The sequence below is a fragment of the Chelon labrosus genome (assembly GCF_963514085.1).
Source record: "Chelon labrosus genome assembly, chromosome: 6".
Lineage (NCBI taxonomy): Eukaryota > Metazoa > Chordata > Actinopteri > Mugiliformes > Mugilidae > Chelon > Chelon labrosus.
In genome coordinates, this window is record NC_140342.1 from 6,786,129 (window position 1) to 6,803,589 (window position 17,461).

General features: G+C 39.5%; 1 protein-coding gene across 1 annotated transcript in view; it reads left to right on the plus strand.

The window, feature by feature from the left end:
* The window catches only part of LOC311488971 (sodium channel protein type 2 subunit alpha-like), a 30,698-nt gene extending 16,890 nt beyond the window's left edge, over positions 1–13,808 (plus strand). The window contains exons 16-27 of the mRNA XM_084545847.1: positions 1,633–2,040; positions 4,863–4,980; positions 5,132–5,286; positions 5,744–5,917; positions 6,340–6,366; positions 7,700–7,822; positions 8,557–8,829; positions 9,248–9,301; positions 9,386–9,527; positions 10,110–10,210; positions 10,366–10,636; positions 11,420–13,808. Coding sequence (XP_084401973.1) covers positions 1,633–2,040; positions 4,863–4,980; positions 5,132–5,286; positions 5,744–5,917; positions 6,340–6,366; positions 7,700–7,822; positions 8,557–8,829; positions 9,248–9,301; positions 9,386–9,527; positions 10,110–10,210; positions 10,366–10,636; positions 11,420–12,654 — 3,081 coding nt within the window. The 3' untranslated portion in view covers positions 12,655–13,808. The remainder of the gene's footprint in view (positions 1–1,632; positions 2,041–4,862; positions 4,981–5,131; positions 5,287–5,743; positions 5,918–6,339; positions 6,367–7,699; positions 7,823–8,556; positions 8,830–9,247; positions 9,302–9,385; positions 9,528–10,109; positions 10,211–10,365; positions 10,637–11,419) is intronic.
* The last annotated feature ends 3,653 nt before the right edge of the window (positions 13,809–17,461 follow it).

Consider the following 17,461-nt stretch of genomic DNA (forward strand, 5'->3'; position numbering starts at 1 on the left):
TGACCTCATTACTCTTTTTCTGTTTTCAGTAGCAAAAGCAAAAATTAGCGAGACATATGTGTCATGTAAGTCCAACCAAGACAAACATATGCACGGCCAGCTAGTGGTTTTAAGCACATATTTTACTGGACTTATGAGCACAATCAGAGTTGTTCTGTTGGCAAATTATTATATAACGCGGTCGGCCTTTTAAAAAAATGGAGCAAGACCATGAGCGTGTAGTTCCTGTTGGATTTGTTTCAAACACCTGCTCCCAGCATGCCCTCTGTTCCCCCTCCCATTAAATGTTAGTTGGTCCCACACTTAATCCTATACTCTGAAATATATCGGTCTCTCGGAAATGTTTTTAAATCCTTTTGATTAACGCTGAAACTCTTTGCCCGTGATGATGACTCACACTGTCTTTTCATGCAGACTAAAATACAAAGTAAAACATATATATTTACATATGCACCAACTAATCATCATACTTAAGCATCAAGAACCATAAAAATGTTATTGTTACACCTGAGAAAGCCCTTATTTACAGCATTAGGTGATCTAATTGGATTATGGAGCACCTTTCTGCTTAAAGTTTTATATTAATAATCAGTTTCCAAGGAGTTCAAATTAGTACCAGATATGTAGAGGGACAAATGTGGTGGTATGAAAGATGAATTAATAAAATAACTGGAGTAATTGGGAGGAAAAGGATTTTTGTTTTGTACATTACTATTGAAGAACAAAACTATCTGAATAGATATGGTGTTGCCCAGTTGCACACATTTGCATAATAATGAGTTAAAATTGCCATTTTGAGTATTTGGCATTGTTGATGACAATCTACTGGCACGACAACCATACAAGTTTTTTACTGTAAACACTATGGCAAGGAAATGTACTTTTTATATATATAGATAAATAATACTGTAATAGTGTACAAACAATGCTGCTCCTTCATTTAAATCATCAAGATGCTGACTTTTTGCCTAGGACATAGTTTTAGCCTCTTAGCTTTAAGACTTGTATTCTTCGCGTGTGCTCCTTATGAAATTCCATGGACAGAAACTCTCTGTGCACATGAATCGTGGGAAAGCTGTTTATCCACGGGATTATTCAGGATGCTTAGGGGCGAGAAGGTCGGAGGGCATTCATCACTAATCATCTGCTCATGCTCACCATCTCTGACTGGCTCAGTGGCTAAAGATGATCCTTACCAAGTGTGCACATCGCGCATGCACGCGGTGTGTGCAAACACACACGCATGAAAAAATGTGCCTGGGTCCGCTGCTCTCTAAGCTAGCAGACAGATTACTTGGGAGACGGATGCTTTGAACCTCGACTTCAGGGTAACTGAATCATCAGAAGCCATATGTGTCTGAGCATATCTTTGTAGAATATCCTCCTGAATTACAATGCAGGATTTGCCACTGTTGACAAAATAAATAAGGCATCATATCAGGCATTAGGTGACATGATCCCTTAGCTTACAAGATAAACTATGCAGTGCTTTGTACGAAAAAAGAAAGATACGTGTTGAAACAAGCATAATCTAGATCTGCTTTATTGTGGCCTAATGGTTGTAAAAAATGACACCAGGGTCTTGAGCATCTCTCCAGTTCTTAATGTAACATAATGTCTGTCTATCAACAGGTGCTGAATCTCTTCCTGGCCCTGCTCCTCAGCTCCTTCAGCTCTGACAATCTCTCTGCTCCAGAGGAAGACGGTGATTTGAATAACATTCAGATCGCCATCGCCCGCATAAATTCCGGCGTCTCCTGGCTAGTCTCGAACGTCGTCACCCTCTTCAATCGCAGCTTTAAGCGTCGGAAGCAGAAGGCCAAAGAAGCCAGTCAGGCCGTCAAGCTGGCGGGAAATCACGTGGAAAGCAACGGGGGAATTTGCGGACGTTATGGAGAGAAGTACACGATACCGGAGGAGGACAGCTACATGACTAACCCAAACCTGACCGTGATTGTTCCCATCGCACCTGGGGAGTCAGACGTGGAGTTTCTTGAGGAGGAGGAGATTTCAGAGTCATCAGAGGATGAAGACGAGAAAGTGAGTTTGAGACTAGGACTTCACTTCATACTTCCCTATTTAGATGCACCCATATCTTTTAGGAATGACTTTCTGCCAATATAGATGTTGATAAGAACCTAACCCTCACTCATTTCATTATAAATATAAATTCACCCTCATTCACAAGCTGTTCTGGTTACTTTTGACTGCTTATGGGAACTGTGTGCTATGACCTTACTGTGTTTGCTGATGCCTGATGACATGCTTTCACACACCACCACAACATGAAACACTTTTAAGATCGGCCACTGTAAAGAAAAAATAATAATAAAGACCAGAAAAGTTTTTTACAGTGGCCCTAATCCTCTTCTGTAGACTCTACTTAAATAGCTTTATCAACATGCAGCTTACAACTGTACTGTGAGAGTAGACACGTTAAAATAGGTAGCATGTTTAGATACAGGAAGTACTAGCACTCTCCTGTTTCAGGATGTGTCAAGTTATTAGAACTCTGCATGTTTTGACTCCTACTTTCCAGTGAGTTAACATCTGTCAGTCAGTTTTCTCCCAACGTGATTTGCTGCTGCCCATGTCATTCAGAAGTAAGCGCACAGTTGATGGGATGATGGGGAGGCGGCAATAGCGGCGGGGGCGGGCTGCGAAAGGGACACGGATGTGGAGGCTTTCCGGACACATAAGAGGTTAATCTGTCGAGCAGATGATGTGAACTCAGACGGAGACTAGTACCCTGGTGCGACGAATATAACTTGGTAATCCAGATGTTTTATTTCAGTTTGAACAAGTTACGTGTCACGTCATGCAGTGAACATCTGGCCAAAGCGAAAAAAAGAAAAAAAGAAAGATGAGATATACGAGGAAGGCATGATCTTCACAGGAAATGATCATTATCACATTATTACATCACGTGTTATCACTGATAAAATGCAGCTATTAGCCACTTTTCTGTATGCCACAATCGGTTCCTGCCTCACTCTCTCAGCCACTTACTGTAAATCCTAATCTCAGTCAGGACATGCAGATCAGAGGCTTTTTTTAAGCATTTGCACTTGACCTGTCAAAGGTTTCATAATAGGCCAGTTTCACAGAAGTCGTTTTTAGCATATTACAGAGGGGAAAGCACAGGTGTCGATAGCAAAATGACATATGAAGCATCTTAATTCCATTTAAATGCTTTGGTTTCAGGGCCCTGTTATTGTCCACTCTGACTCTGTCATGCTGCCATGGCTTACTGGAGCACAGAGCTCAGATGTGTTTTTCCGAACATTTAAAAAAAGGTCTGTAATTGTGGGCACTGTACCGCTGCTGCTCACATGGGTGCACCTGTTTTATTTGACCTCTAGTGGAGATGAAAGTGGGCACACGTGGTAAGTAAATATGTTAAAGGTACATTTTGTACTGACCTTACAGGAACAAAATGTATAAAATCAGTCATGTGTGCCAAATATTATTTGTACAGGATCAGATGGTTATGTTAAAGGCCACTATGCTGAAATATTTCCTGTCTTGTCACAAGAAGAGATAGATAACTCTTCACAATTGTCATGTCTCTATGGTATATATGAAATTAGCTTATTTTAGCAAAACGGTTAAAATGATAGCGCTCAGTTGAGGAAGGAAATGTAACTGGCCCACATCTGCAACTTTGCAGTTGTAATAAAGACATTACATCTTCTTTGTTTAATTGGAAAAAGAAGAATATTGGTTTTATGACTGAATGACTGTATATGCTGGGCTAATATCTTTGGCATGGGCGATAACCATTGCTGTTACTGTGAGGTGGCGCATCAGTTTCTTGTATAGACATCAGCTGTTGTCCTGCAGGTCGAGTGTTTGTCGAGGTGGAGGGTGTGTTGCTCTTGTCCTGTCTGGCAGACAGACAGGAGCGGGCCAGATGTGGAGCCAGGCCTCGGCGAGCAGATTAAACTGACACAGCTGAGCAGGGCCAGGCTGGGCTGAGCGGCCTGCAGTCTGGCGCTCTCTCTTCCTGTTTCCATCCCGTGCTCCTCTGCCGCACCACACTACAGATAGGCATCAGGGAAAATGGAAATGAAAAAAAATAAAAATAAAAAAATAAATAAAGACTCCTCCATCAGCTTAACTGGACACCAGCAGCTGCTCTGTGTTAAATCAAAATACATTTTATATGGGTAAAGCTTTAAACACACACACACACACAAAAACAAGAATGAAGAAACTGCTCTTCAGTTTAGCTGAAGTTCACTGTGTGCACACACTCTACATTAGCCATGTTTATATTTGGTAATAATTAAAGCTGATCATGCAGTTACATATAATGTTGACTCATCTAACTGATGTCACTGCACATTCTTTATGTCTTTAAAGAGTGAAGCCGGTAATGCTGGTAATCTTGTCTCCAGGTCCTGGGCATGCTCTTTAATACTGGATTAGATTTACAATCCATTTTATAGGATTGACGCTGCACCTTTGTATTACAAATCATGGGAAATATGTTGCTGTTGTAACAAACACAAATCCCATCACAACTGTTTTAAGGCTGAGACGACTGAAAGGCAAGGCGGTGTATCTAGGTGAGCTAGCTTTGATGGGATGAGTCCACACCAGCTCGTACCTATAAGCCTATAAGCAGGCTGCAAGTAGCAACACTCTCAGTTAGCAATTCCAAAGCCATCAAAAAGAACAACTGTTTTTTATTTAATGCAGGTCCATATGTTGTGCTGGTTGTGCTTGTGAAACATTTTTCTTGCACAGTTTCCATGTGCAGGAGACAGGTCCAGATATGAGGGGAGTTCATAAGGGATTTTAGATCTGATTACTCTAAGTGGGAAACAGATTATTAACAATGAGATATGACTCCGCAGGAGAAGGTCAGCCTGTCAGAGGGCAGCACGGTGGATCTGAGGAAGCCTGGAGAGGAGGAAGACAACTTTTCTGAGCTGGCTGAAGAGAGTATGGATCCAGATGAATGCTTCCCAGAATGTGCGTATAAAATTTCATCGTAACTCAGAGTTATAATCCAATTAAAATTATTAACATGCTGTATGTTTTAAGGAAAGGCTGGTTTCATTTTAAATGCCATATGCTTTTCCTTCCTTGTATGCCATGCGTGATGTTATCACATGGTCATCAGTCTGCACGAGGCACTGTCACTGCTGCGACATCGACACCAGCCGCGGTCTGGGCCAGTTCTGGTGGAGACTGAGGAAGACCTGTTACCAGATTGTGGAACACAGCTGGTTTGAGACATTCATCATCTTCATGATCCTGCTCAGCAGTGGAGCGCTGGTGAGTCTGCTGTGTGCAGAGAGATGACCTTCCACCAGCAGCAGCTTCATAAACCTCTGACAGTGAAAAGCGAGGGTGACATCAGTGGAATAGAATTACAAACTAATGCTGGATTACCTTCTGCACTGTTTCATGCAAATCCCTTATGTGCATGGGGACAGTTTGAACCCAGATTGTTTGTTAATGTCTCACCACGAAGAGTGTCAAAATGATTATTTTTAATTAGATTTTATAAAACTGTGGAGATTATTGTATTTACTTTGTCAAGTTCAGAGAAATGAAATGAAATAAAATAAACATTCCCTTAAAAGACTGATTGGTCTCAGACTACAAAAAAGTACTCTTAAAGGCATAATAATCTCTTTGGAGTGATTGTTCAGGTTAACGAGTCATGTTCAGAACATTTCAGACAGGTCTTTTTCACGGTGGCTCGATGCTGTGTTTTCTTTCACTGCAGGCATTTGAAGACATCTACATTGAAAAGAGAAAAGTCATAAAGGTAATGCTTGAGTATGCCGACAAAGTCTTCTCCTACATCTTCGTGCTGGAGATGTTCCTCAAGTGGATCGCGTATGGCTTCAAGACATATTTCACCAACTACTGGTGCTGGCTCGACTTTCTTATAGTGGATGTAAGTGAATATTTTCCCTCATGCGTTTTCATGGCGCTACATGACAGGATGCTGTTACTTAAACATAACATGCTGGGATTTCAGGCTGAAGTGTAATTCCTCTCATTGTATCTGAGTGTAGTTCGTATTTGTGGGATTTACAGCTTGGTAAGTGTCCTGTTACACGTAGGAAAGCACTCATACTTTGCTAAAACTGCCATGTGGTACGTGTTGTTACGTTGGCCAGCTTCGCAGTCGCAGGGTTTGGCCAGATAAATTAGTAGAAGTTCTCCACAGACAGGAGTTATGTCACAGTTTCTTCTCATCAAACATTGTTCGGGGGAAAATGGACGCAGCTCTGTAGTGTGTAGTCTTCCAAAATGCCCGAGTCGTGCTGCCCAAGGCCTGACTTGATTCCTATGATTTCACCTGCTGTTACACAGATTTCCACAGACCGCTCTATTGCTAGGGTAAGTTGTAGTTAGCAGGTCCCAGGTGAGTATGGCCTCTGAGTTTGGAAACGTGCATCTGCATCACAAATGCTTCTGTGTTTCTTCACTCCTAAGTGCTTTCTGTTGTGATATCAAAAGCCACCGTCTTGTTTTGAAAACCATTGTTTTTAATATGAATTTAGTACATGCTGAAAAAATATGAATCAGTTACTACAAGGCCTTGGCTTTTATATCCATAACAAATGCAGTGCCATGTGCTCTGAGGTTTATCTACAGAAGATCTAGTGTACTGTGTAAAGAGTTTTAACCCTTAAATGTGTTGCGGAACAGACATTTTAGTCTTATATTCACTTTAGAAATGCACCATGTGAATTCCTGTCTAATCTGTTGTGTCTAATTCAAATGATGACTGTTCTTTTGTTATGTCTGTTTGAAGATTACTGCAACGATCTATCATTTCTTTTCTCTTTATAAAAAAATACCACCTTCTCTTCTTTGACTTGGTTTTTGTATTTTATTTTTTTTATTTATTTTTTTTTGTCTGTCCTCTTGTGGAGCCAAAGACTTCTGTAGCCCTCAAAATTTATTTCAAGTATCTTCTTTAGATATATTGGACAAACACATCTATAAATAGACTTTTATAAAGAAATACAGACCATTGGGACCTTATTAGCCCTAAATTGTTTTAATGAACGTATTGGGCCAATTGGACACAAATTGGAAAACAAATTGGCAAAGACGGATGTTAAATTCTTTATAAAACTCACTCTATTTGATATATATACATATTTATATGCATATATAGCTGAGTATGCATGCATGGAAACTCTTTGTCCATATGTGCATACTTGTCTGTGTTTTGTCATCATCAGTCATGACATGACTTTCTTCTTTCTTTCATTGATATCACATCATTTTCATTCATAGCTGTCATCCAAGGGTCATTCAACAGCGGAATACCATTTTGTCTGTTTTGGATGTAGAATAGAGTGGATGTCTAAATTTGCCGAAAGATGATAAAAACTAAACTTCCAAAAATTAACACTTGTGTTCCTAACTGTGGAATGTCCCAAACTACACAAAAACTCTAAATATGGCTCTTTAAATGTTTTTCATTTGTCTTCTATAATTTCTTTATTAGTTATAATTACTATAATTACTAAGGAAATATTTTTAAATACTTGACTAAATTGGATATGATTTTGATTATGTATGTGTGGCTTTATTCTGTAATTTTCACAGTGGTTTTGTACTTCCTCCCAAAGGTTTAAATATGAGCAAGAACTCACGTTTGAATCTGAAATGATTTTCTGATCCTCACAGTTTGTATGTTTTTCTGCGCTCCATATAGGTGTCCTTGATAAGCCTGGTGGCAAATTCTCTAGGGTACTCTGACTTTGCTGCGATCAAGTCCCTGAGGACCCTCCGGGCTTTGAGGCCTCTCAGAGCTCTGTCCAGATTTGAGGGAATGAGGGTGAGGACTATGTTTTGTATACGCCTTCTCTCACTGTATCTTCTTTGCAACACTGATCCTGTCGACCACCAGTGTGTTGATTAAACACAGGGGTATTAACTCCATTGAAGAGGTTATGCTGTCTAGTTTTTTTATTTGCTGTCTGAAAACTGGATGATGCCCTAGTTATGAAAACATTCCCTTGACATTTGTTAAATTGTTCAGTTCATTTTCAGGCCAAAGGTGGGGTGTTTCTACTGTTTAATCATGAGAAATGTTGACAGTCAAACAACTGTTTGATTGATTGGCCCACCATTTTGGTCCAGCCCTATATGCTCAGGTTGATGTCTCTTGGCTTTATTTCAAGCTACTAGCGGGTCCAAGTCTTTACTTGATGGCTCGGTACTAAACGTCTCCAATACTACTGAATGGATTATCTTTTTTTTTTTCATTAGTTGGTCCAACCTTTGACATTAGGTCTAAATCCATTGCTTCAATAGCAACTGTTTGTCTTTGTTAGCATGTTAGCATGCTAAAGTTAGCATTTAGCTCAAGTACAGCATCACAGATTTGTCATCATGCCAGACTTCTTGTTTAATCCTAGTTATGAAACCTACAGTCAGCTCTCAAGATCACAGTCTACATAGCTGACATAGTACTATACACTGAATCAATAAAGAAAACCAGGATTGGATGATTTAGAAGAACTTTGACGTCTCTGAGAATGACCTGATTCTTGTTTGTTGCATCATCAGGTGGTAGTAAATGCTCTCATAGGAGCCATCCCCTCCATCATGAACGTGCTGCTCGTGTGTCTTATCTTCTGGCTCATATTCAGCATCATGGGAGTCAACCTGTTTGCGGGCAAGTTCGGGAAATGTGTGAACAGGACGGGCTTTATCCACAATGTCTCCATAGTCAACAACAAGTCTGATTGCCTATCCATGAATGACACCCAGTTCTACTGGACGAAAGTCAAGGTCAACTTTGACAACGTGGGACTTGGCTACCTTTCCCTTCTCCAAGTGGTGAGTTATTTCTGCTCCACTGATTTTATTCTTGAGTATCAAACATGAACATCCATTAGCCAGTTTGCTGTTGCCAGGAAACACTTCTTCCATCACAACAGCTTGATATCTTATGAGACGGCACACAAGAGATGATTGTGTTCCTCTCTTGACTTATGTATGTTCACAGCTTTTATTTGTATTCAAGGATGAAAATAATCTAGAAACTTTTATAGGTTTCTAGATACTCATAAAGGTTGGTCATTTAACTTGATGAAAGCAGTAAATATTGGCTGCATACTGTATTTCCTCAATAGAACCCCTACTGTCTGTCAAATGAGCAGAAAGAACTGATGTGATATTTGCGATTGTCAATTATTCACTTAATAAAGTGCGGTTCCCACACAGTAATGCCGCCTTACATTATGTTGTGTTATAGGCTACATTTAAAGGATGGATGGAAATAATGCACGCGGCTGTTGACTCAAGAGGAGTAAGTATTTCCTATCTACTTCCAGGGCCTGTTGTATGAATGTCCTTCAGTAACCAGCTGACAAATAAAACTGTCTGTTTTCAGGTGGAGGAACAGCCGGTCAGAGAAATCAACCTCTACATGTACCTCTACTTTGTCATCTTCATCATCTTTGGCTCCTTCTTCACCCTCAATCTCTTCATTGGTGTCATCATTGACAATTTCAATCAGCAGAAAAGAAAGATGAGTATTTAAAACACAGATATTTTAATAATCTAATAATATTTTTATATTTATGGGCGGCACAGTGGCGTGGTGGTTAGCACTGATGCCTCACGGCAAGAAGATTTCAAATCCGTCGGCCAACTGGGGCCTCTATGTGGAGTTTGCATGTTCTCCCTGTGTATGCGTGGGTTCTCTCCGGGTACTCCGGCTTCCTCCCACCATCCAAAGACATGCTCATTAGGGTAATTGGTGATTCTAAATTGGCTGTGAGTGTGAATGGTTGTCCGTCTCAGTGTTAGCCCTGTGATAGACTGGCGACCTGTCCAGGGTGTACCCTGCCTTTTGCCCAATGACAGCTGGGATAGGCTCCAGCCCTCCTGCGACCGTTCACAGGACAAACAGTTACAGAAAATGAATGACTGAATGAATGAATATTTATCTGAACCCGCGCAATACAGATATAGCACTAACCCAGGTTGAACTACAAAAAGCTCTGTCCCTTTTAAATATTTGACAAACCACATTTTTTGCTAGTAATAAGTGAGCTAACTAAAATAGAATAGAAAAAGGAAATAATGTGAAATGTTTTTTCTGCTATACTTAGGTGGACAGGATATCTTCATGACTGAAGAACAGAAGAAGTACTATAGTGCTATGAAGAAATTAGGATCTAAAAAACCTCAAAAGCCAATACCAAGGCCTGCGGTAATGTAACACAAGTCATAAATGGAATTCATTCTAAAGTAACAGATACATTCTCTTTACATACTGCAAATATTGTGTACACAGATTTAACATGCATAAAAAAGGTCAAACATTTACCCGTTGACTGAATTGCTGTTTGCATTTCCCAATCCCAGAACATTATCCAGGCCTTCTTCTTTGATCTGGTGTCCAAGCAAGCCTTCGACATTATGATCATGATGCTCATCATCATCAACATGGTGACCATGATGGTGGAAACCGATGAGCAGTCGGAGCGAATGGAGTACATCCTCAACAAGATCAACCTGGTCTTCATTGTTATCTTCACCACTGAATGCCTGATCAAGATCTTTGCTCTCCGTTGTTATTTCTTCACAGTTGCATGGAACATTTTTGATTTCGTGGTGGTAATTCTCTCTATTGTGGGTAAGAAAAAAGAGATAATAATAATAATACTTTGTTTATTTCGAAACCTTCCTTTAATTCAGGTTGCTGTATTCTACAGTGAATTTATGTAATATCAGGTCAATTTCTAAACTAAATCATATTACATAAGTATGAAATTTTAAAGCTGCATTTAAAACACAAGGTTGTTTTCGTATGGTGTTCCTTGTGGTCAAGGGAGCCATTTGCAAAATCCTAGTGAAGGCCATCATCTATATATATTTAAAAGCAGTCAGTTTCTCAGTTAGGTATCATTGCAATGCATGTAATCTTTCATTGTGATATATAAAATAATCACCAGTTCACCATGAGTCCTCCAACCTGGGGTCAGGGTTAGGGTCACTCCCAGCACCTGTCCCATTAAGTAGACATGCATCAAAATCCAAAATCCTGCATTTAAATATATTCAAAAAGGAGGGATTTGACTGGTACTCACTTGACCGGAGTAATCAAACAACAGGGAGATCATACCAGGACGACTTTCATAAAGAGACAGTAAGACGACACAATAGCACGGCATGCAAAATAAAACAGTCGGATGGGAGGGAGTGCAACAAGTCAACAAAGAGAGAGCAAATGAGGACATAACTTTGGTACAAATGAATCCTCATACCAGATATTTCTTTGGATCATTGTCAAGAGCGGACCCTGACATTAAATATGGACATTTGGTGATGAAAAGGAATAAATGAGTGTAGCTTTATGTACATCTAAGTGTATCTTTGCGCAATGAGACAACCTATTTTTTTTTCTGTCTGATTTCAGGGATCGTTCTCGCTGACATCATTGAGAAGTACTTTGTATCTCCAACCTTGTTTCGAGTCATCAGACTAGCAAGGATAGGACGTGTGCTTCGACTCATACGCGCAGCCAAAGGAATAAGGACTTTACTGTTTGCCTTAATGATGTCCATGCCGGCCCTATTCAATATTGGCCTCCTGCTTTTCCTCGTCATGTTCATCTACGCTATCTTCGGTATGGCAAACTTTGCCTATGTGAAAAAGCAAGATGGAATAGACGACATGTTTAACTTTGAAACCTTTGGGAATAGTATAATCTGCCTTTTTCAGATCAGCACCTCGGCAGGCTGGGACAACCTCCTGAGCCCAATAATGGCCAGTTCCCCAGATGAGTGTGACGCTCACTATGTCAATACTGGCACAAACACCAAGGGTAACTGTGGCAGCCCCTCAGTAGGCATAGCTTTCTTTGTCAGTTACATTATCATTTCTTTCCTCATTGTGGTAAATATGTATATAGCTATCATTCTGGAGAACTTCAGCGTTGCCACAGAGGAGAGCACAGAGCCACTGAGCGAGGATGACTTTGAAATGTTTTACGAGGTTTGGGAGAAGTTTGACTCGGAGGCCACACAGTTTATTGAGTTTTCCATGCTCTCAAGTTTTGCTGACACTCTGTCGGAGCCGCTGCGTATCGCAAAGCCCAATATGATCAAGTTGATCTCCATGGACCTCCCCATGGTGAGTGGAGACAGGATCCACTGCCTGGACATCTTGTTTGCCTTCACAAAGCGGGTCCTGGGAGAGTCAGGCGAAATGGACGCCCTTAAACAGCAAATGGAGGAGAAGTTCATGATGACCAACCCCTCTAAAGTTTCCCACGAGCCCATCACCTCCACGCTGCGCCGCAAACTGGAGGAGGTGTCCGCCATCATCATCCAGAGGTGTTATCGGAGGCACCTGATGCGCCGACAGATGAAGCAGGCGTCCTACCTCTACAGGCAAATAAACTACGAGACTGTAGTGGATGTGGAGAACGCTCCAGAAACAGAGGGGCTCATAGCCTCCATGATGCAGCACTATGGGCTGGTTGAGGTGGAGGTTGGCCAGACAAGAGAGGACACTCTAACGTCCTCACCACCATCATATGACAGTGTGACCAGGGCGGCCTGTCTGAGCCCCTCTGAAGTGGTCAGAACAATATCCAGAGAATCTGAACTTGGGGAGCCTGGTGAGAAATATGAGGAAACTTTTCTTTGAGACTTGATCGCGTGGAGAGTGATTGTATTGTTTGTCTGTTTTGTTTACAGGAGAGAATTTAGATCAAAACAACTCAAGAGATTTTATATGTACTTATAAATTTTAGCAGACACCGGGCAATATTTTTAAATAACTTGCAGCCACTGTGGAACAGGACGGAATGGAATAACCTTGATTTCAGTCATTATTCAAAACTGTGCACTCTATTTTAATGTGTATGTATACAGAACACTTTGTGTTGATTCATTCATTCAAATGCCACATCATTTGCAGTTTATAGCATATCAGACTAAACGTCAGCTTTACAACAAGAACCTTTTGCGAATGACCTATGATTAAAATCTATTGCGCAATATTAATGAATGATTTCTCCTCCAGTGCATATACATGTAAGTCTTCTTGGAAATGTGCTATTTTGTCCAAGTTCAGCCACACAAAATGTTGATTGTAGCTTGTAAGCTATGAAATGTGTTTCTAGAACAAAGTATACATCATAAATGAATAATTAGTTAACAAAGAGCTAATTAAGCTAAACGTGTGCGACAAGCATTTCATCAAAATAGGTCCAAACACATAAATTAATACCATGGGATATTAATGTACACTGCCGCATAAAGGTTTTTGCACCCCTCAAGACTTTCTACATTTCTGCTTGAAAATGATTGAAATCATCAGTGGATTTTCACACCTGATAGTCCTGATAGTAGACAAAGAAAAACTAACGAAGCAGAAATACATACTATAAACATTATTCTTGTGCATTTATTTATTCAAGAAAATGAATAATCCCTGCACATGTATCTCTGACTATGTGAACTCTGTTCTGTGCAGCAATAACAGCAACTAAATGTTTCCAGCTGATCAGTCCTCTACAGCAGCTTGGAGGAACTGCAGCCCATTCCTGAGTAGAGAATTGTTTCAGTTCTGAGATGTTGGTGAGCTTCCTCTCATGAACTGTTTGCTTCAGGTCAGGACTTTGACTCAGCCATTCCCAAACGTTCATTTTGTTCTTGTTTACCCACTCTTTTGTAGAACAACTTGTGTTCTTGGGGTTGTTGTCTGGCTTTGGTCTCATACATCCACCCGTTCAGTAGTCTTCTGGCTTGTCCACATGATGTCGATCAAACTGCAGACGGGATGCAGATGTTCTTTTTTGCAGAGCAGTGCCACTCTGCCATGCACACCATGGTTGCTCAGAGTTCTCCTGAGTTAATTTTCCTGAATCAACTGATGCACAAGTATAATATTTTTGTTTCATTTCTTTAATTGGGTTGAGCAGTCCGCCAATGTTTTGAATAATTTTTATTTCATTTCATTTTTAAACTTTTAATAATTCTGTAATATGAATATATTCATTTGTGCAAATGTCCAGATGTTTTGATGCTTATTATCGTTGCGAGCAGGCTATATATTGCTCGCTAATATTGAATGCGACAGGTGTGATGCTTTTATTTTGGTGTTGCTAATATGATTTAAACCAAAGCCAACCGATATTTGCTCATGAAATTTTCTAATTTAAATATGAAAATTTTAAGATAAACATACGGCCAATTGTAAGCCAATTATAGCTCATTTTAGTCATTTTAATGCACATTAAAGTCATTTTTATTTAATGGAATCCATGACAATATGCTTTCATATAGGCTTAGACTGAACAAGGCTCTTTAGTCTACATGAAGTGTATTTAATTCATACCAAAAATATGCACAATTTTGGTTAGGCTTTCTGCACATATTACTATTATTATGAAAAATATATTTTCTCATGATGAAATGTGATTTTCTGTTATTTTGTCACAGCAATTCTAACGTGTGTGTCAATTACAAAGTAGGACTGTGTGCACTAATAATCCCTGAATCATGTGCCTGATTTTGATTGTCGTCCGCACACCTCTCTGAATCTCTTTAGACCATTTAATTTGATCTGATGGATGTGGACTGGAAACGCATGAATGCGCTGCAAGCTCATTTTGTAATTAGGTGCGTAGAGAGCTTGGAGGCTGTATAATGTGTGTAGAGCTCATTTCTACCTATTTTTTTGTAATGTATTTATATCAAAAGACCTTTTCGGTGACTCTCATGATGGCCAACAAGATGTGATCAAATTATATGCTTATAATGTGTTCATTTTTATATAAAAGACTTCCCTTGAGAACCTGATTGTCTGTATTGCATTTAGGTTAACTATTTCATGGAATCTTTTTTCATTGAGTGGTAATAAAACCCTTTTTCATATTTGTGGGTTTTCCAGCTATAAGTGCACTTGAACTAAAAGGGAAAAAAAGTCTTGCTTGTATTTCAATTTAGAGATATTGTTTCCTACATACCGGGCTAAAAGCGAATCAAGACTAAATTCAAAACTGCGCAGTCCCCATGTTTCCATGAGGATCCAGTTAGCAGGTTTGACCTCATTACAAGTCAGTGCGCTGTTAAATCTCTCTCTCTGTCTCTCTCCCTCGCTCTGTCTCTCTGAGTTCATGTGCATAAAAAAAAAAACAGGCCAGATGTGCACAAACCTCTGCATTGCCATGGCAGCCTGTCCTTGTGAGTGTATTGCCCTTTAAAGCTTAAACGCCTCCACAAATGTAGTACAATCATATAAAACCCCTCCATGACATAGCCTAAATGATCTCTGCTGATTAATAATTTCTATTCATTGAGTTAGAGCCATGGAGGCTCACGCACAATAACACACACAGATCTCGCTACATGATTAACCACTGAAATAATCGACTGCAGTCACAGAATATTTGATAATATAATGTGCAGCCATAAAAATAACAAAATTAGACATTTTGCATTTGTGCATATTTACTACCTCTGTGACTCTTCATTCCTAAAGATGTCAGTGAGCTATACTACAGAAAATTATTTTTAGCTGTTAGTACCAGTATCAAGTTTGTGGCTGAGCACTCCCACAATTTCAGTTTTGAAAAAAAAAAAAAAAAAAAAAAAATCATCAAGGGTGCCAATTTGGATTTAGCCCCAAAGAGATTTCCTCTCTCTGGTTGCTGGGGTGGTCAAATCCAACTCTGACCAGCTGGGATAGAGGGATAATCTGTATGTAAAAAAAAAAAAAAATCACTTGTTTTAATTACACACTCACAGACACACAACTGCACGCACACTGTCTCTTACTCTCTCTCACACACACTCATACATACAGTACACATGTGCACATACATGCAATGACACATCTACCAAACACACACACCGCACTTTTGCCATCCACCCTCATAATAGACAGATGCTTACTTTGATTTTAATTTGTTTTTGTGCGCGAAGTGCCAGGAAAAATGTGACTTGACTGAATGTGACTTGGTAATTGATCTGATTTTTAAGCGTTTGGACATGTGGCAGAGATTAAAGCTTCATCAGAGAGAGAAAACATTTTTAAAAAGATTAAACAGGCACTATGTCTAATTACAAAATGCACCGGCACACTGTGCAACGCAGAAATGTCAACTTAATGCATTACAAATATCATATATATACATCATGAACATGCAAAACACTAATACTAAAGACATTTGATGAATTGCATGCTAAATGTGGGCCATACATTTAAAAGACATTATAGTAAATGAAGGTCATGAGTCACATGGTGTCTGGTCATCATCACAATATGAGGTCAGTGGCAATGCAATTGATTGTATGTTTTAATGTGTCCACTGCTGGAGTGAATGTATTCATAGGGAATAGGAGCGAACTGCAAAAAGTCAGCTTTAAAGGTTCAGACTAAGTTTGGTTTTACTGAAAATGTTAATACTTGAAGAAATGATCTGGACTTATGTTTGTGGGGAATCATACTTTTGCATTAATGTCTTATCATTTAAATTAAAATATGCTTTGCAGTTTATGGCCAGTTTGGTAAATAATTACCATATTAGAGGCTAAACGCTAAATGTGATGTTACAGTCACATGCAAACATATACAGTATCTATCTCTAAGTTTTGATCAGAAAATGATGACAGCACACTGAAAGGTTCCTTAAAGCTCCACAGAGTGGAAGAGCACTGTAGTGTTAAGAGAAAATGATCAGATCAATAACCCTTTTTTACATACACATGTAACCTTGTGGGGCGGAACAGTGGAGTGGTGGTTAGCACTGATGCCTCACAGCAACAAGATTCTGGGTTTGAATCCATGGGCTGACTGGGGCCTTTCTGTGTGGCCTTCACAGGACAAGCGGTTACAGAAGATGAATGAATGAATGAATGAATGTAAACTTGTGATTTGATTGGTAGTCAGGAGAAAACACTGGATGCAGACAATTTAAGCTAGAATTTTACTGATTTATTTATTAAATTTCTGGCGGAAAAGGGCTTTGAAATATTTGCTTTGGTAGTGTGTAATGTTCCAAAGCAACAAATTGTAGACTTTTTTCATCACCCATACGGTATATCCAAGATTTTATGAACACCAAGGTTATGAGACCAAGTGCAACACCTCCACAGGAAGAAAATCATTTTGACAAGTTAGCAAGACGAATTGTTGTTTTGAAATTTTATCATCATTATTTTATCTTAGTCTTACAAACTCTGAGGACTTTAAAATGTGCAAAACTGCAAACTCAATATTTTCAGTTAAAAAAATAGACCATGACATTATTCTGCATCTCTGTGCATCAACTTTCTTCTTATGTGACTCTTAAAGAAACTCAGTTAATTCAAAGTTACGGTCCAGTTGCTACTTTTACTGACACTGAAATTCAAAGTTCCAGACAGCCTACTGTATGCACTAGCAACAATTGTCATTGTCTTAAGCTGCTGGTCAGCTGTTGTTGATAATAATAAGTAAAACACCT